General features: G+C 47.0%; 1 protein-coding gene across 7 annotated transcripts in view; it reads left to right on the top strand.

Moving 5' to 3' along the window:
- The window catches only part of LOC144179594 (sodium-coupled monocarboxylate transporter 2-like), a 213,792-nt gene that overhangs the window by 109,660 nt on the left and 84,205 nt on the right, over positions 1–19,927 (top strand). For all 7 annotated transcript variants that reach the window (XM_077708012.1, XM_077708010.1, XM_077708007.1 and 4 more), the window contains 3 exons: positions 12,344–12,432; positions 13,196–13,305; positions 19,219–19,286. In XM_077708012.1, the coding sequence (XP_077564138.1) occupies positions 12,344–12,432; positions 13,196–13,305; positions 19,219–19,286 (267 nt within the window). The remainder of the gene's footprint in view (positions 1–12,343; positions 12,433–13,195; positions 13,306–19,218; positions 19,287–19,927) is intronic.

Genomic DNA, 19,927 nt, shown 5'->3' with positions numbered 1-19,927 from the left:
ATGTCTCGGAATTAGTTTTTATCGTACCCTTGGACTGCTAATCTATATTTTTGCTATTAAATTACTAACTTTGCTAACTTCACCAATTCCCAATTTTTTGCGGCTGCAGGACTTGAGAAAATTAAAATTTTTATGATATATGTCTGTGTTTCGGTTTGGGTGTTCTTTCTTAGTTTAGATTACAAATTTCTTTTTCAGTCTTCGCTGCTTTTCAAAATTTTGTTGGACTGATTTACTAAATTTACACTATTATTACGGATGAATTTGTCCACTTTGCCAAGTACGCATTTGAGACGCGAGCGCGTATGTGGTGGCGTACGCACATGACCGCCTGGTAATGAATGTAGCTTATGACGCCAAAGCGGCCGACGAACTAGTTGCTAAGGGACGTGCACATAGGCTTACCTGAGGGAACTCACAGCACCTTTTAAACAAACACAGGTAGCTTTTTCTGCCTAACTTTTTCAGTATAATTAACCGTACAGAAAGTTTTTTACAGCAACAATACAAATTCACAACCAAGCCAAGCTTCTTCCTGCATTAAAATATTTCCCTCTACATTTGCATTACCGTCAAATGTACAAACCAGCCAGTTTATGGAATATTCCTGCGGGCGTCTCCCGCGGTTTGACCGCTCCCGACACCTCGTAGGGGTCACAGCCTAGGGGTTAAAAAAGGTCCCCTTCTCACATTGTTGTCTGCGCGGTGCAGGTTAGCGCTCCCAAGAGTAGGAAGCAATTAAATTCCTCTGAATACTAAAATTTGGAGGGGAGCATAGCCTCCTGTCAGCCTGGTTGGTATGGGAATAGACCATAATTCCGAAGGTTGTTGGTTCGGGTCCCACCAGGGGAGCGTGTCTTTTTTACTTTCTTTCTTTTATATAAAGCATTCACGTAGTTTAACAAGAAAAGCCGATGAATTCCTTCCTGTTTGCCTTCCTTGGCGTTTTTGACTGCTGGGTGTGCCTTCTGTGATCTTTCAACAAGCTCCTCATCTTATTTAGGTTCGTATACGATGTGCGTGTGCGCCCTTTCCTCCTTGCTCGCATGCGTGTACTGACGGTACTGCCAAATGAGCTGCCTACTGTCGGTACTGAAGAACGGTACTGCCTACAAGTTTCACCGTGTGAACATTGGCAATCTTCTGGTTCTATCATTATTGTATCCTATTCACCTTCTGAGCGGCACCAGCCATCATCAGCGTTTCCTGGCGTAGCATTCCTGCGTACTTGGCTCTACGAACAGTGTTTCCTTGTTTGTGAGGCGTAGATTTTGTCATGTAGCGAAAGTACGCCTCAGTTTTCGTAGTTTTCCTGTTCCCGATGCGCCCCCAGAGCTCCGCTCAGGTCGGTGCTTTCCACGGCTGCCTCCTAGAATGTAGCAGAGGAACAACCCTGGCCACACAAGCCCCGCAGCACCAACGCGGACTATCACCAACCATGAGCGCGAATTCTGGCGGCTCGCCCAGCTCCGAGATGAGGACGTTGACGACTGGACGTACAACTGTGTGTGTTCAGATGGGAAGATTGGCCGAAACTACTCAACGTCATATTTTACCTCACGCCCGAGCCCACTACCTGGTTCCTGGACCAGAACGACGGCATGACCGATTTGCCGGACTGCATTATCCAGCTCCGTCAAATTTTCGGCACAGGTTTCACAAGCTCCGAAGCTGCAAAGAAAAATTAAATCAACGTGTACAACCTCCATGGGAGATGAATAAGTCCTACATCAAGAATGTATTGGTCCTCTATACCGGATTGGATTGTACCATGTCAGAAGAATCCGCGTTCGGCGCGTTCTCAAGAGAATTAACCGATTTGCTTTTAAAGCTCTAGACGTGCAAAACCATTCACGCGTTCCCGACGTGGTTTTCACATGCAAGCGACTTCATGAACTGCGGTCACTACGGTCACAGCTGGCCATGTTCGAAGATCGCTTGCCCAATCAGTTCCACTTGCGGCAAATGATTCGATCGATATTTCGCGAAGAGTTCGACGGGTGCACCTCACCAGATATTCTCGGCTCTCACTATCACCCCTCAGCAGCACCGTGTATGTCACAGTGCCACAAGAGAGCTCCCTTCCCGGCTTTGCGTGAGCTCTAATAGGGATGAGCTAGCCTCGATTAATTGCGAGCCTTTTGCCTAAGCACTCCCGCAAGACTGCAGCTGCTCTATGTCCTATAGTGCCCCATGTCACGCACAAGACGATGCCGCCACCGCATGTAGCGCCCTCCTGCACTCACGACGCTGCCAAGAAAAAAATTGAATCAGCGTATACAATCTCCCGGGTAGATTAAGACGTCCTACATCAAGGAAGTATTGGTCCTCCGTACCCAGCCTTCCTCCATCTCTCCCCCCCCCCCCCCCCCCACCCTTTGCGACCAAATTGTTACTGCTGTATCCTTCAGGGCATATTGCTCTGTTGTTGTGACGGCAACAGCAAGACGAGAGGCAACGCTTCCCTGTATAGTCTCACCGTGATATCAGCCTCAATCGTTGCAAACTACCGATTTCCCGACCCCCGGCTCATTGCCCTTCTCTCCCACCCGAAACCTTTGACCAGCCGCGCAGCGCACGTTCCCGCGGCCGTCGCTCACCTTCCCCTTCCCGTCAACCTTCGTCGAGTCACCAACCCATGCCTTCCGCTGCGACCGCGAAAAAGGCACCGCGCGGAAACTGCGTCAAGGGAAATCTCAGTCTCCCTAGCGTTACCATCAAACACATTAACCATTTTTGTTGAATACATTCGGGTAGATGCTTTAGTTTATGCAGGTGCTAGTGTTGTGATATTTATGCTGATTTCAGCGCTAGAACACACAAGGTGTCAAAGTCCTAAGACGATCTTGCCGTGGGTGGTGCCAACGGTGTGGTAATTCCACCCCATAAACTTTTGGGAGCGCATGTTTTTATTGTGGCGTTACTTACCACATGTGCTTCAGGGTATTACTCCCATGTGCTTTCGAAGCCATCCGAAGCTGGGAATTTCTATCATCAGCCCAGCGATGATCAGATGTCGTCAACTCACTATTCATATCCCTGGCACCTCCCTTGTCAATATTTATATAGGTACAACGTAATATTTAGTTCCAGCAAAGGATTGCGCGCTGTCCCCAGGAAAAGAAAGGATTTTATCTGTCCCGTCAATAGCGTCACTCTGGAGATGTGTTGATTGCAACCAGCTCGTAGTTTTACTTTCGGAGCAGTCATACCTTCCGGCCTCGTCGGTTTGTCATCTGGATCAGCTATTCTGGTTGCAGGGAAAGCAGCTGCGTAACTTTCTTGGTATGACTTCCTACTTCAGGAGTTTTATTCGCAAAATTGTTGCGCTTGCTTCGCATTTCCACAAACTCGTTGCATGAGGTTCCTCAGTTAAATAGTCTGAAGATCACGAAGCAGTCTTCCAAAAACTCAATCACGCTACAATATATGCGGCAGTGCTCTTCCATTTTGACGAAACACCCGCCATTATACTACACAAAGACGGCAGTGGGCGTGACATTGACGCTGCAATGTTACAGCGCAACGCCTGCTGTGTGAAAAATGTTGGCGACCACACAAGTCGTTCCCTGTCACCTGTGGATCAAAATAATGCAATAAATTAACAAGGCAGCGTTGCTGTTTTCTGGTCAGCACAGACGGATCTTACTTCACTGTGGTCACTAACCGTCATGCCATTTGTTTGTTCACATCGGCCTGGCACTGAAACCGACCGCTTGGACGTTGGTTTTTGGAGACGGCAAGAGTATAATTTCATCAAATGCGTTTGAAATAAGCATGTCGACACAGATACCTTTTGACGATGCCCTTGTAGCAGATGGGTGTCCATGGTGCCGTGCCGAACAAGTCACCTTACGGATGTCACCTTTTTTATGGCGTGATGCTTGACTGCCTCGAATACAGGGTTTCGCTTGAACATGCAGACCGTTACTGACGAAGCCTGATTTATCCGCTTGGGGGCTCTGTAGAGCCACCTGAGAGCTGCTTACTAGCTGCAAAAGGTTCCACTCTTAAATAGGCTTCTACAGAGTAACAATTATAACCCTACCAGAGGCTCATTCCGTAGTTTCTTTAACACCAGATATTGCAAGTTTTTCTTGGCGATGCTGCAGGCGGACATTTAGGCTTTGCCAAGACTTTTTACTTCACCCAAAGTCGTTACTTCTGGCTTGGGCTTTCAATCAGGGTTTCTAACTGTGTCAAATCGTGGGCGCACTGGCAGCACTGCAAACGGCCAGTGGCACCACCTGCTGTAATACTGGAACTACTACATTGTTCATTGGCAGCATAAGAAGCCGTCGGCATCGCCTTATATGGTCATTTGATTGTTACCCAAACTGGTCATCAGGGGTGGTTATCGAGGTTGACCTCCTTACCCGCTATACTGAATCCATCTTCAAACCGGCAGAGCTGGAGAGGAGGCTGTCGGACAAGTTAATCAAGCCGTGCGAAGGCAACGGGCAATGGATTCGAAGCTGCATTTAAACAGGGCGAAAACAACAGCCGCTGAAGCAGGACAGAGTCGTACCGGCGGCGCCACCGCCGTCTAGCAGGCACTACCGCGTGGGAAACGCTGGGTAAATTCACGGCTCAATCTCTTGTGTGCGCCGTGAGTGAAACCCTTCGCCCCCTCCCTCCCTCCTTCCTCCCTCCCTCCCCCCCCCCCCCCGCCGCCGCCTCCAATGCGTTAAGAGTTTGTTGTCCCGCACGCCACGAAAAAACCGTTGGCTGGTAGACCTAGAAAGCTTTGCTTTAAAAGAAATGTGTCCATGAAGGCCACACATGAGTTCCATTCAATCAGCGGAGGCCAGACTAAGGTAGATCATATCTTATCGGAGCATTTTCACGACCAGGGTAGATCCCAGTCTACACTAATCTTGAGAGATCACTCTCTACTCCGAAGAGCACAAGGGCTGTAAGAAAATTTGGGTTTTCAAATGGAGGGTCATTTTGAGTGTCGTAGGGAGGCATAGCGTTCGGGAGTATGGGCCGACGCAGGGAAAATGCGGAGCAGTGCCAGATTAGGTGGTCGAGGGTGGCGAATACGGTCGTCTTGGCAGTAGGGACAGTAAGGTGGTGGAGACGCCGTTGGATGAGTCCATTTTCTTGTGGTATGGGGTGTGAGGGCTGCGTTGGCCCTAGCTTTACTGATGAATACTTGCGCAGAGCGAGGAATCGGGGGAGCCAGTTAGCCAGGGGGGTAACTGAAAAAAAACGGCGTTTCCGTGCCTGGCGTGGGTGGTCGAGTTGAAGCGAGGGTAGGTGGAAGGGCGTGAGGCATGGTCGCCCGGGGGAGGGATACGAACAATACACTTCTGTGCTGCATAATGTGCAGCCTGGTTGCCTCCATCAGGGTCTCTATGACCAGGCGCTTATGCCAAACGGATACCGGTTCCATTAAGGGCCAGAATGGTAGTCATATGTTGGATTCAGTGCACAGTCGGATGATCGATAAAGAGCTTACGCAGCTCTTGAAGGGCCTGGTGAGAGTCTGTGAGAATGCGAATACGTGGAGGGGGTGGGATTGTAATAGCGAAGTCCAAATGATCCATCGAGACGAGTTAAACGCTTGGCGCGTCAAGGAGCCGTCTAGGTCCGGTAGAGCTGGGCACCACCACGCTAGCGCCATATGCGAAGGGGAGAGGCTGTAACCTGTAAATATATCCACCTCATCCGTAATCTTCCTGCGAGGACACGTTGAAATTCCTTTTCACGAACAATAGGACGGGAACGCGGAATTCCGATTCATTGGTGAACAACTGTAACAGGCGGGCGGGACCAAGGGGGAAGGGCTGGTGAGGCCTATGGAAGTACTGGAAGCATACGTTCGTCCCAGGCATGAAGTGCAGTCGCTTGGATAGTTATGGTCCGCCGAAGCTCATGTTGTACAGCTTCCGCAAGGAGCTCTTTCATCGGAGCGACTGGAGCAGCTTGTCCAAGAGCATCAATGTGGGTATGCCTTGGAAGTCCTGTGATCGTGCGTACCATGGCCTAGTAAAGGACCCCTAAGTGCTCCTTGTGTGCCGGAGAAAGGTCATAAGCCTGAGCGCCATAAGTGAAACCGCCAACGGCTACTGCCATTGAGAGCGTGAGACATGCCGATTGATTAGCGCTGCCGAACCTGTGACAAGTGTGAGAGATTAGGCGGAACATCGGTTTCCAGTTTTAGCGCAGCTGCGTTACCCATTGCCGACCGCTGTTGTTGCTAGCGAGGGGAGCGCCTAGCAGACGGATATGGCCACAGTGTGAGGTGATAGGTGTGTCGCCGATATAAATAGTATGTTGCATGTTGGCGGGTGGTTGGTGCTGACCGTGGGCTAATAGAAATTCTGTCTTTTCGGGTGCCACCTCAGGGATAAGAGTTGGAAGAGTGGTGGAGAAGCTGTTCGCTTCCGCCTGCAACTCTGTAGCCGTGTCTTCAGTGCAATCATAGTCAGCGGCTTCAACCGACACTGTGAGGTCGTCTTTTCCAGGTTGCGGGCAACTCGTGCCACGGCTAAGTTGAAGAGAATGGGTCCAAAAACAGAACCATAGGGAACACCTCTATCCAGATAAAAGCTTCGAAAGCTCAAACCTGGATTCGTGCTGTTGAGACGAATTGGTCCATTTTCAATAAAATTGCGAATCACGTTTTGGGCCGTATGGCTTGGCAAGGGCACAGCGCGCTTTTCGAGGACCGCCACTTGACTAACGTTGTCAAATGATTTGCGCATGTCAAAAGTGAGGACGTAATCCGCATTGCCAGCCCGTGATATGTGAATGACAACGCGTCGGAGCAGCCAAAGGCAATCGGGTTTGGGACGGGCGTAACCGGACGCACATATTCAAAATGACACTGAAGGCGATTGATGATTAGGCGCTCAATAAGTTTGCAGATGGTTGACGTGAGTGAATTTGGCCGAAGGTTAGTAAGCACAGAGGAGTCTTTGTTTGGCTTGGGTATTGGGTGAAATAGCGTCAGCTTGACGTCATCGGGAACGTCACCCGAGCCTCGGTAGTCATTTCGATCAGTACTGGGTGAGCAGACTCATCCAAGTTGCGCAGGTTCTGCCAGGTCACAACATCATGGCCAGAGTCAGAATGAGGTTTGCCCTGCTGAAGAGCCGCCTGAAAATCCCCAATGGTGAATGGAGCATCGAGATCAGTATCTGTGTCTGTAACCATGATGGTCGGCATTGGCGGGTGGGTACTGAGAGAGGCGTGGCGGAAAAATGTCGTAATAAGGCGATGTTCAACCTCCTCTGGCATGACTCAGAGAGTGAGAGAGTGAAACAACGTGGGTTTTTGCGTGCGGTTGCCCGACAAACTCCCAAAAGTGCTCCACAGTTTTGAAAGGCCTCGTTCTTTAACAATTTTCTCACAAAGACTATGCCAATGCTCATTGGAAAGGGATCGTTGGCATTCCCGGATGAGTTGGTATTGGCGACGAATCAGGAGCAGGTTTTGCTGACGACTACTGAGAGATTTCACGCGCTTCAAGCGGTGAGTCAGATGTACGTCCAAGGCAGGTTTTGAAGAAACACATGATTTTTGTAGCCTGTGATTTCGCACACTGAATCGCAGCAGTAAATTGTGACAGGGTAGCATTTTCAGGGATATCAACGGTGCTTTGAAAGGCGGTCCAGTTGGTGTGCGAAAGACATCAGCGAGTGCGGAAGCGCTGACCTCGGAGAGTGAGGAGTATTGGGTAATGATCACTTCCCCAAATGGTGGTATAGGTGCTCCACGCATGAATCACCTAAGCACTAGCAATGGTGAGGTCAGAAGAACTGTTATACTGCTTGGGATGAAGGCCGACCCTGGTTGGCAACTTAGGGTTTTTGAGAAAGGAGACAGCACAGTCATCAATGGCAGCCGCATGGCAGGAGCCTCGGCCATCTGTAGAGGCATATATCCCCATGTGGTACTTTTCGCGTTGAAATCCCCTCCGGTGATAATGGGGTGTGCGGGGTAGTGTGAAATGAGGTGATGTAGCCAATTATTAGTGATCGATTTCTGAAAGCCGGTGGCTGGATGAGAATAAACGGATGCTGCAATTTATGGTTTCCCGTCAGGGAGGCGAACATGTACAATAAACACCTCGTAATCCTTAAAAAATTGGTAAGGGCCGACACCTTGCAGTAATCCAGTTCCGATCGAACCAAAACAGTTGCTTGTTCGACCACAAGATGTTTGGTCTTTCCACAGTGAGTTATTGATGGTTTTGAATAAGTAGTGCAGTCTCTAATCTTGCGCATGGATCTGGTTTATTCACGGAGAATAATAACGCGCAGAATTTGTGATACTCGACCGGAAAGAATAGGAGCCTATTGATTGAAACTACGACTGTTCCATTGTAAAACGCAGAGACCGCTCCATTGGCCATGGGCTATAAGTAGGATATTCTGCCTAGACGGTTGATCGCCTTCATTCGGTAGCCTGGGGTAGGTTTGAAGGTATTTCATCATAGCCATGGTTTGTTCAGCATATTGTTCTGTGAAAGTACCGACCTTGGCAGCCATTCGAGTGGGGCGTTCGTGCTGAAAGTCAGCACGAATAAATTTTAGGATCTTCATAATATCGTTCATGGTAGTCGCTTTATGCGAAGTGGGGGTATGCTTGACGCTAGTGCTGCGGCTCCTTCGCTGTTTGGGCATCGAAGGAGTGGTCATACGGATGGCCGACTTTGCAGGCGCAATGGACATTTGTGGGGCCGATAAGAATCGGGTGGTTTTTCAGGCATGGTGGATGTCGGGCAGGCTGCTCGGGTGGGCATGGTGGGAGACCCCAGCTTAGATGCTGCAAGTTCAGCCTTGAGCTCCGCGTCGTCTTTGCGAATCTGGTGGAGTTCAGTGCTAAAGCGGGAAAGTTGGAGCAATACAGTCTGCAGAATTGGGTCGCTTGTTTGTGAAAGCAGAGTCGATTGCTCGACAGTAACTGCCGCAGTTGAGGACACCGCGTCGACGGCATTGGCACTTGGGTTGCTATGATTGCGAACACGATCAGCCAAATAAACCCCAAATTGCACTTCGGAATTGACGCAAGGGGACGAGCCAGTGTGGACCGGACATGTGGGGTCCTCTGCAAGAAGACCATCTTTTTACAAGCTACGCAGTGAAGTGTGCGCATGCAAAGTTTAGCTTCGGCATGTCGGCGCCCACATTTACGACATACAGATTGGTGAGGCCAATTATCTGCCATGTAGCCGATGTTGTGGCACGCGAAGCAGACCTGAGGCCAATTATCTGCCATGCAGCCGATGTTGTGGCACGCGAAGCAGACCATTCGCTTGGGATAATAGGGCTACACCTTACCTATGGTCATGTAGTATTTGACAATATGTGGGATCGTAGTAGAGGCGAAGATTAGAACAGCTTGATTCGTTTTGCCTATCCGTCACGCCGCCAGGACCTCAGCTTGCTTAGAGGCAACCCAATTAAAGCGGTTTCGTTTTAATATTGAGGTTCCACTGTGAAAACGCCACGTGAAGTGTTTGCATGGTTGGGGGAGTGTTTGACCTCGATAAGAAGAGTGACCACGCGGTTGTCGTGCTGAACGAAGATCCTTGTAGTTGCGAGGACGCGGTTAGTGTGCTCCTGGTCGTATAGGGTAATCTCTATGCAGTTTCCCGCGACGTTGTAGTGGAGCGTATTGAGTTCGGCCATTTCGGGAGTTACGGCAAGAGTGCTTAAGAGATGTGCGAGGCCGTTTTTGGTTATAGAGCGCAAAATGATTTTTGTGAGTGGTCTCATCAAGAGAAGTGCTCGGAGACTACTCACCCTGTCTAGCCGAGGGATTGCGGTCTGCCGATTATGCTTGATTTCATTCCAAATCTTCCACAAGAGGTGCTTTGTGTGAGTCGCTTAGTAATTTTTGGTATATTATGGTGCTGTGAGGATACAGTGACCAGAGAACCCATATCTAACGTGATCATAATATCTGAGTTGGGTGGAATAGCCCAAATGTTAACATACAGGGCACGCCGTGCTCGAGAGCTAGGGCCGTGAAACACGGAAAGCAGACAAAGCTGGAAAACGCTTCGGATTCAAATGCGAAAAATGTTGGCGCCAATTGCAAGTTGCCACCTGCAATTAAAGGCTGAAACTTCTGAATATCACCTCATTTTATTTCCGTACAGACTGTGCCTGTTTTATTCACAACAACAATACCTAAGCGCTCTTTGGGAAGATTACGGGCTTTGTCGGCTGAAGCATCATTGGGCTTCCCCTGGCGGTATTTATCAAAGATTGGTACTTATTGCTGTACTTATTGGCGACCCGTATTGCTAAATTGTGTTTCCGTCTGTTTATTCGCTTTCGTTTTTTCGTCGTTTGGCGTAAATGAGTTCTGCAGGCAGACGAGGAACACTGAACATCACCCCTACTTCAGAATCAGACTTCTCTGTTGCTGGTCTGCACCTGTTCTACTCAGGTTCCGTCACGTTCACCTCTTTCGCAAAATGCCCTTCGTTAGTTCTTCCGATGCTAGTAACATGCTTTCGAAACGTAGTGGCAACGCACTCAGCTTTTTCTCTTTAGACACAGGTATAAATCCCATGCGAACTCAAATATGTCAGTCTTTCATGCGGCGCCCACTTTTCACACCGCGTAACAATCAAAACCCAGGATTTTCGCACAATGGGGTGCTCAATACTTTCGCCCTTAAAAGCAACATCGTTTTAAATCTTCGCGTTTTGAACAAGATCTTTGGCACAAAGGCAGTTCATCAGAATGCGCGGACCTACATTGGACCGACACTTGTAGCCTGAGGCAAGACGACGCAGTGCCGGGTAGCGTTTATTCATCTGAACGTGAACGTGAACGTGAACGTTAGAATTGTCTAACGTCTGAAGCCTGGGGAAAGGCCGCACCTTTCACGCTCCTAGCTATAGATTGCGAGTGGCAGTAATGCACAGCGTCGTTAACGAAATTGCGCAGTTTATCTGCTGCTTCTAGGGCGGTACCAAGGTGTAAGAATTCTTACACCGTGGGCGAATGCATCTTTGTGTATTGCCACGCCGGTTTCGCTGGTGTGGCTGGTCGCAAGCGAGAGTCCCGGCACGTCAGCTGCGCTGCGTGGTGGCAGTGATTATGGTACGGTGCCTCGATGCTTAACATAATAAGGTGCGAGCCTCCCTTTCCCCGCCACCTGCCTTTCACAACATTCAAGCATCCCCGATGTCTTTACATTGCGCTTTTAAATAATATCTGCTGCTAATATATCGCTGTTTTGGGCGTTTCGTGTGCGGCGCACAAAAGGCAACCTAGAGCATTCACTCGCTACAGTGAGCGAAGAAAGGTACACACATGGACCTTAATCAAGGGCGATGCCAGGTCGTCTATAGGGGGCGGAAGCCATTACCCAGAGCTCTTCTATGTGGGCAGTTGTGAAACTCCTCCTCAAAAACGGCCCGCACCCGGACCACCCTGCTTTGGATCATGGGTATGGTGGCGCTACTGCGGCCGCCGCACTCACTATCCAAAAAAAACAAGCAAATTATTCAAACTGAAAATCTAACGTGAAATTTTGTTTTAAATTGCATAATTCTTTATTTTGGTGTTTTCATAAGTTTTTTATTGCTATCTTAACTCCGGTTTTTAGGCCGCCATTGTTTATGCGTCCGCGCAACTGCCTCGACCAATTAGCGCTTGTGCGGGCACTCCGGCACAACACAGGTCCGACCTGAAGTACAAAATTTGCAGTTATCGTTTGGTCTACAGTACCCTGTATGCCAAAAATAATTCAGTAGCCGATCAAGTGGCTCTAAATAATTATTTTCAGCTTGCATAACGCCGTAGAGGCGACTTTAAATTTATTTTTTTGCTGCCAGAAGACCGAAGAGGACGCGCAGCGGACGACATTGCGCAAGCGACGGTTGACCCCACGGTTGCATTTCTTTTTACTACACTTGCTTCGTATGTATATAAAACACTTACATAGTTGAACACATTGATCTCCTTTGGCATAACAAATTTCCATAAGCACTTAAATACCGTTTTTCGCCCAGGTCGTCGAGCGGCGAAGCAAGTTGTATAGTTCATTTTGTCACCAACAGATTGCGCAACTGTAAAACAAGATCCAAAACAGTGGACCAATCTTAGGGCCAATTTTTGATGCATGGGGCCTATGGGGAGTTTTGCAACTTCTATATCAAGTAAATCTGGTCATTACCGCCCTTCAAAGTCACCACTGGCGTGCGGCCATGTTCGATGTCTCCTGTAGTCAGCCTGGGACAGATTTCATAGCCGATAGGTCCTACTACAATTACACAACCCTTCCCTGTCTAGAGAAAAGTCCAACACTAGCTTAGCAACAAAACCACTCTCTTTGCATGGATGAAAGAAGTATGTGTTTTTCAATGCAGTTGATGCCGTACTTTGTCATGGACACATTGGGCCACCTGCCGGGTTTGGCAGGCCTCTTCGTCACGGCGGTCTACAGCGGATCACTGAGGTGCGGTTAATGTAAATAAATAAATAAATATATAAATAACTAAACAAATAACTAAATGTGCTGTCATAAAGTGGTGTATTGCTGTTGAACTGTGCTCACTTGTATCGCCCACCCTGTTCGGACCTAGTATCCGCAGTATGTTATAAATAAATAAATAAATAAATAAATAAATAAATAAATAAATAAATAAATAAATAAATAAATAAATAAATAAATAAATAAATAAATAAATAAATAAATAAATAAATAAATAAACTTCTCTGTTGCTTTGGCACCACAGATAAATGCAGTCAGCATTAACTGATTCACAGCGCCTGTGTTGCCTCGTGTTTCTACTGTAAATTCGCAGTGTTTCACTATATAATAGGAAAATGTAGCAAATGGATATGTTTTGTACAGCTTTGTGCGATCATAATTATTATTAGTACTGTTCTTATTACTATATTGTTGTTTTTTCGTTGTTGTTGCTGTTGTTACGTAACGGGAAACGGCACATTCTTGCCATTTGTTAGTTCTACCCCATAAATAAGGGCGCTGCTTGTCTCCTATTTCATTTTGAACCATGAACTCAGATTTTTTTCACGTTTACATAAGCGATAACTGTTCTTAGCTCCGTTGAGACATTTCAATCGGCAAACAAAATTGAAAAAAAGTAAAGTAATGTAGTAACAGCACAAACGGTGCCGAATGGCCGAAAAGATGGTAAGATTGGAACAAACAACATTTCTATCCTGCCTCTATTTTTTTTTCCTCGTGAAATTAGCACGATGTCGTCCGGCTATAACGCAATGGCTGCTATCACTTGGGAGGACTTCCTCAAGCCGAGGCTTGCCCTTTCCCCTGCCGGAGTCATGTGGGTGACGAAGGGCCTCGGTAAGTGTTCAAAACCAGTGAAGCTTTCCAGCGAAAAATATTTCACGCCCTAATCACCGAATTGAATAATTTCCATTGATGCTGAGTGGTCGAACGTTCGAAAAATAATCTTTTTTTAGTTCCGTTGATATACTTATTTTGTCTACCGGTGTCTTCAAAATAAGAATTTTTTGTTTGTTCAAACCAGTCGTTACAACAAAAGACAAGATGCGCGCATCTGAATGACTTACACGTCGGAGTTACAATCATGCTTTTTTAACCAATTTTAATATTGAAGCTAGGCAACAAGACGAACAAATGAAATAAGGGTGGCTCACTTCCCACTTCCTTGCAATTCCTTATGACATTGCAGGGAATAGTGCGTGTGTTTGCTCGACCAGAATTTTTTACCTGAACGGGTCGAAATTAGTTCAGTATCGTGCAGAACACTGCGGAGGGCTACTGCGGTATTTTAGTACAAAATTACCATTTGCTGTCTCCTTGCACCAGTGCAGCCAGTGCAAGTGAAAAAAATGCCTCTTCCTTTGTGTTACGCAATGGAACTCTGGTTCCGTGAGGGAGAGGGACGACACTCTTTAGTGAAGAGGAAAACGCAGATTGGCTTGCCGTTATGATTTCCCTGACATGCTGCCCTACTTGGACAGGAGGAGATGAAAGGGCAGTCGTGTAGTTGAGATGAAAACTATCAGAGAAAACAGGAAGAATTATTGAATAAAATATAGCAATCTCCCAATGACAATCGCTTAAGGACAGGGAACATATTGCGCAACATGTTATCACCATACGCCTCAAGCAGAAAAACCACAGAACGGAAATCGCTGCCCCAGCGCGTGGCAGCAAGATACCCAACAATTTGCGATGCTGTTGAGATTCGGGTCTGTAGCCCCTTTACTTGCGCCGAGGGGTTTCCGCCTCGAGATAGCTTTGGGTCCGGACGTAATGCAGAGGACAGCCACCGAGGATATATGGCTACCTATCCGCGCATTTGTGGGTGAATGCCTTTGCGATACTTTTTCTGAAGAAAGCTGAAGTAATTGAGGCAATAGGCACGATAATTTTGGCGGGGTCTTTTGAAGTTTATTTCGTGCTACCCTCCGTTATCTTGGTGCACTCCGCAGATGTCGCCCGAGCACACACTCGTCATGACGCCGCGGGAAAGAAAGCGCATAAGATTTGTGAGCCTTCGATTGAACAGTGATGGGGTAATACAGGTCGTTGAGGTTTTTTTTTTTTTTTTTTGCTGTCGTTGAGGTACTCTTTTTTTATTTGATAACATTGATTTGGGCCTCTGCCGTGCACATGATGCGTTTTCGTCCTTCGCGACAGTTGACATCCATGCATATCATCTTCCGCTGAACTTCAGGGCTATAAAGAATGCCAGGATTGCATCTTGATCAACTCAATCAAATTCAAATTTAATGTCTAGAAACACTGCAAGTGAAACATGTTAAGAATTCAGTTGCTCTACAGACGATACAAGGCAATGATGGTGTCAATAGCTGATCTCCTTTGTCGAAATTCTTTCACTTGTAGCAGATACAATTTTTTGGTTTCCATGTGCCAAGTAGCCTTTTTAATAATCAGCTTTTCTATGAATTTCCCAACCCAAGTAAGCAGGACCATCGGCTGAAGGGAGAGTCGTAAAGTGTCAGTGTTTTTCTAGTTTTTAAGACATGTAATTTGTGCTAGTTTTTTATCAGAGGGGACGGTACCTTGCAGCCTCGTTGCATTACAATATTCTAGAAGGCGTAGACGGGAGTGCTGAGATGGGTGGAAAATAGCCTCGTAAGTAATTTCTTCGTAACCAAGAGAGGGGCGCTTTTTGATCTCGAAAATCGCTGCGTTAAGTGTATCTCTAGAGAACGGGAGGTTCAAGGCAGTAGCTGGCGTTGAATCAAAATGGTTGGAATGTGAGTGCATCTGCGTAGTCGAGGTTTCAAGTCGGAGCTTTCATTACTATTAAGCTGGTTCCCTCTGCAGCGATAGGCACTTAATTGGTGTAGCTGTGGGTTATTGTTGCGTATGCCGTTTAGAACTCGCCAAAATGTACGTCAAAGGCTTGCGAACGCCTAAATTTTCCACAGAAGTCTCGTCATCGCTGCCTGCGTAACTTTCATTGCGCACATTCTTTGACGAGTACCCCCGCAGCCAGGACCGTGTAACGCCCTGAATTTCCACATAAAAGCAGGTTACACGAAAGTTCCACCTGTAATCACTATAATGGTGTAAATGGAGATAACTGGTAGAACGAAATTTTGAAAAGTAAAAAAGAATAAAAATATAAAATAATTACGGGAAATGGCGAACCGTGTAACGCCCTTTATTTCTGCAATAATGCCGATTTCGGGAAAGTTCCAAATGTAATCGTTGCAGTAACGTACATGCGGATAATTGATTGGACGAAATTTACAGATTAAAAAACGACAAATACTAACAAATTGCCGAAACTAGCAAAATGTACAAAGCATGGCATTTCCACAATAATGCAGATTTCGTGAAATTTTCTCCTGTAATCGTTATAATAGCGCAAATGGAGACAATTGGTTGGTTGGACAGGATATAGCAAGACCAAAAAGTTTGGCTGAAAAAACCTCACAGTTAAGACAAGCGGCATAAGTATGCTAAGCATTACAGTCAAACCCGGTTATAGCAAACTGTAGTATGCACCGCGATTAGTTCGATATATCCAATAGTGCGATAAAGCCGAACCCCCCTATAACAAATTTTTTGTTACGAGTTCGCAATACGCGGGACTACCCCTGCAATATCACACAGAGAAACGAACACATAAAGTATCCCATTACCTTGCACAAAACAATACATTTATTGAATGCAATGCAGGTACTTTCCGCCTTAACGGCCCACTCTGCAAAAAAGCGGTGATTGTTGTTTTCGCTTTCATTGTGGCGGCACCAACTACCACCGCTTGCTCTACCTGAGACATCGTTTGTACCAGTTTAAGTCCGTGCCCTTCAATCTCGAACCAATATCGGCGGAGCACATCAACTGGCAAAAGCGCTTCATAAAGCATCGGATGGCTTTACGTTTGGCATGCTAAGTCTCTTGGGTGCTTTCATCAGCACCAGCTGCCGTGATATCAGAGACGCTGTCTGTGCCTGGGGGGCTCACAGTGCCGGCAAAGTCGTCGTTGACAATCAGAAAGCCCACAAAGGACACTTCTTTCGGAACACATCTGGAACGTTGGCGAGCTCTTTGCGCAGTTCGCCGGTGCTGCCGTCTTAGTCCAGGCTCGCTGACTGGATGGGCTCCGTCGTGAATAGCGTGGGTCGGAAACAGTTACGGAAGGTGTCGGGCGTCACGTCGCTCTATGCAAGGTTAAACATCTCAATCATGTCCAATCAGCATCTCAATCACCGCTCCGAGACCGTGCATTTCGGTGGCGCGCCGAGTTCGATACATCTGATGTGAACTTCGTTATCAAGAATATGCTTCGCATGCATTTTCGTAACGAATTTTCTTTTGTTTGATATATAGCATAATCGCTCTATCCAGGTTCATTATAATCGGGTTTGACTGTAGTTTAATTTCTGCAGAATTTTTTAAGATGCTGTCTCACATGTCTCTGCTCCTCACGACCTCGGTCAAGGTGTTTTAATGTTCTGGTGCGTCGTGCGTTCCGCTCCGCGCGCCTGCGAATGGGTCGAAATTTTCCGTATTACTGATCCATCTTGATGTTCCATCTCCTTCGCAAAACACGCGATGATTTACTAAGGCAGCGAGCGACGTCTGTGAGGAGGTCGTATTCTGCAGTCGAGGCAGTAATCCTCAGCTCTACGCTATAAGTGTTCCAACTAGTGCAAATTCCCCTAATTTTGAGTCGGAGCGAGTATTTACTGAGATAAGATAGTACAATGGAGTAGTGATTTCTCTCCTTAGGTCCCAAGTCTGTGCCCCAAAATATTTTATCGCTGTGGCTTGAGACGACAGAAACGACAATGCAGCTACTGACTCCAGTATTTTTGGTGCATGTGATGCCTGTTGTTTCTGGTTTGAGAGAACATAAAAGGAAAGAAAGTGTACTGGGAATATATTTGAGTTTGGCAGGGAGCTCACCGGTATACAACTCAGTGTGGGGAAGGGAAGCAAATGGGGAGTAAAAGTATAGGGCGAGCGTTAAATATACTTTTAAGGGGCTCAAAAGAGTATCTTAGAATAAGTTCGGCTACTTTCATTCTCCGCAAACTTGTACGTTGGCTGCCCCAAATCTCATTGTGCGTATTAAAGTAGCCGCAGATAAGTTAAGGCGGGGTCGTGCTAGTGATTATACTTTGTAGCCTTGTGGCGTCGAAGGCCTTTTCTTGCAGCCTGTAGCCGGCGTTGAATGTAAAATGTTGGATGGCAATCATCGTTGTGGCACAGGCGTATTCTTCAGTTTCGTGTAGGCACAGTGACTCTGGCTACGGGCACATCATTGTGGAAGGTAACAAAAAGCCGACTAAACGCCGTTAATGACTTCCGGTTGTACAAGATGGTAATTTTTTATTTTGAAGTATTCTACTCTAGATTTTCCTAGTGCGACAAACGGAAATATGTACGTACAAGTGGTAGACATTAGTCGAGTTATGGGCGTAGTCTGCGTGCGTTCCATGGGAAAACTATGCATGTCTTGAAATTGACGTTAGTAAGCGGTTTCAGGGTGCGGTTGTCCGTTGAAGTCAATTTCTCGTGGTCCCCGATCCATGTCGCGATGCTGAAAAGGAGGTAGCCACCACTAAAAGTTGCAGAGACAAGGCGGCTTCCAGTTCTCGGATATGTTGTTAGGAGGGGTTGGCACGCTGCAGAGCCCTGGAAGCCGCAAAGAGCGCGGGGATCAAGACGCCAGTACCGTTGGCCATTGTGGCCTGACCGGCCGTTGGCTGATGCTCTCCGCCGAAGTGTCGACTTGCTGTTGAACATGCACCCTGCGGGAGCGCATCACGTGTGACCTGAGTAGTTGTGGTGGTCCATTGGTCTCCTGTGGCTTGCGCGAAAGACTTGCCTGTGGGAGCTTCACTCCGATGCGGAAGATCATTTAGAGGCGCTGTCAAGGTGTGAAGGTCACTTCTGGGTGCGGTGGTGGTGAGCGTCGCACAGGATCTTTCCCTTGTATTTGCTTGACAGTGCAGGGAAGTGTAGCGGCCTTTTTTCTTAGGGCAAGCCCCATACGACGGGGGATGCGGGCAACCACAATTCGCACATCGGGGTTAGTTACGCGTAGTCAGTCCTTGTGGGAGTTGTCCCCAGAACATTTTCTGCTGTATTGCTTGCATGTAGGTAACACAGTAGTTTGTGTTGGTGCTGTCGCAAAAGGCATCACTTTTAATGCTGTGTAGGGGAAATTTCATGGTTTGTCGATATTTGTAGTCTTTGAGACAACGACGTTCTGCTATCCCAGAACGAAGTTGAAAGAGATAATATGTTAGTTTTTTCGCAAATATTAAAGCTGTACGCTGTCTTCATGGCCCCTTAAAGCTTTTTTTACACCCTAGGAATTATACTTCACTAACCAGAGTAAACAACAAGCACGATCGCCGACTCGCTAATACAAAGCCCGAGAGTCGTTTGACAGAAGAACCTCTCACCAAGTTTCCGTTGCAGTAAACATCTTTACGAATGACTTACACAATATTTATCAGTCTTTTGGCGCACTTTTTAACGAAGTTGTTGAGGCATCACTTAGTTATTTATTCCGGTTCGAACGACTCACAAATAATACGTTTTAATTCTTCCGGCCACCGCCAACAAGTTATAAAGGCGGTTTATTCAAATGCTCTTCAAGATTGCCTACAGCTCACCGTTTCCCTGGTTGAGAACTGTTTTATTCCGCACAAAGATTTCAAAAGATTGCCTTTGCTCTTGAATATGCCTGCTGATCATGGCGTTTGGGAAAACGTGGTTCTTATCACGTTTCAGCTGCTGGGTATGGAGTCCTCACGATAGTGATTGCGTTCCTTGCTGGCAGCCTGCCCTCAATTCTGCAGGTAAGTAAACGGGCCATATGAATAACGTTATTCTTTGTTATTATTTGCATGGTCGGGGGTCGCGAAAGGCGAACAGCAGAGAAATCATCTGGCAAAGTGATTTTCTATGCCACGTCAAGGCCACTGTTCTTATGGACATTTTCTACCGAAAACTAGGAGGAATTTTCTGCCGCCGCTCCGGCTGTACCAAAATGATTGGCCGTTGTGATCCAGTTCGTTTGGAGATTTCTAATGGATTCTGCGCGTCCAAGGGAGCCCCGAAAATGAGAAAACAACTTCATCGATGTAATTCGCATTATTATTTATATCATAACAGGAAATAAGTAGGCTCCAGTTATGGCGTCACTCTTGCTAAAACCCATCGCCTCTGACACCAGTACCATGGAGTGCAATACAGAAGCGCTGAAATACAAAGCATTGTTTATTTTTTCGCATCTAGCAGAGCACGTCATCGCTTGTAAAGGTGGTGGCCTCCAGTTAAGGGTGTTTAAATAGTATGTACTTTAAGCACTACTAAAAATATTGGAGAAAAGGGAGAACGTAGAACCCAGGTTCGGAACCTCTTGTGGGTCCAAGGAGTACACGTTTGAGATGCACTTTGCGTCTTCCTCGTACAACAATAGACGTCTCCGAGAAATGTA

This window comes from Haemaphysalis longicornis, unplaced genomic scaffold, assembly GCF_048455015.1.
Source record: "Haemaphysalis longicornis isolate Haplotype H1 unplaced genomic scaffold, Haemaphysalis longicornis Haplotype H1 scaffold_4, whole genome shotgun sequence".
Taxonomy (NCBI): domain Eukaryota; kingdom Metazoa; phylum Arthropoda; class Arachnida; order Ixodida; family Ixodidae; genus Haemaphysalis; species Haemaphysalis longicornis.
Note: the sequence above shows the minus strand (reverse complement) of the source record. Positions and strands in the feature narration are given on the sequence as shown.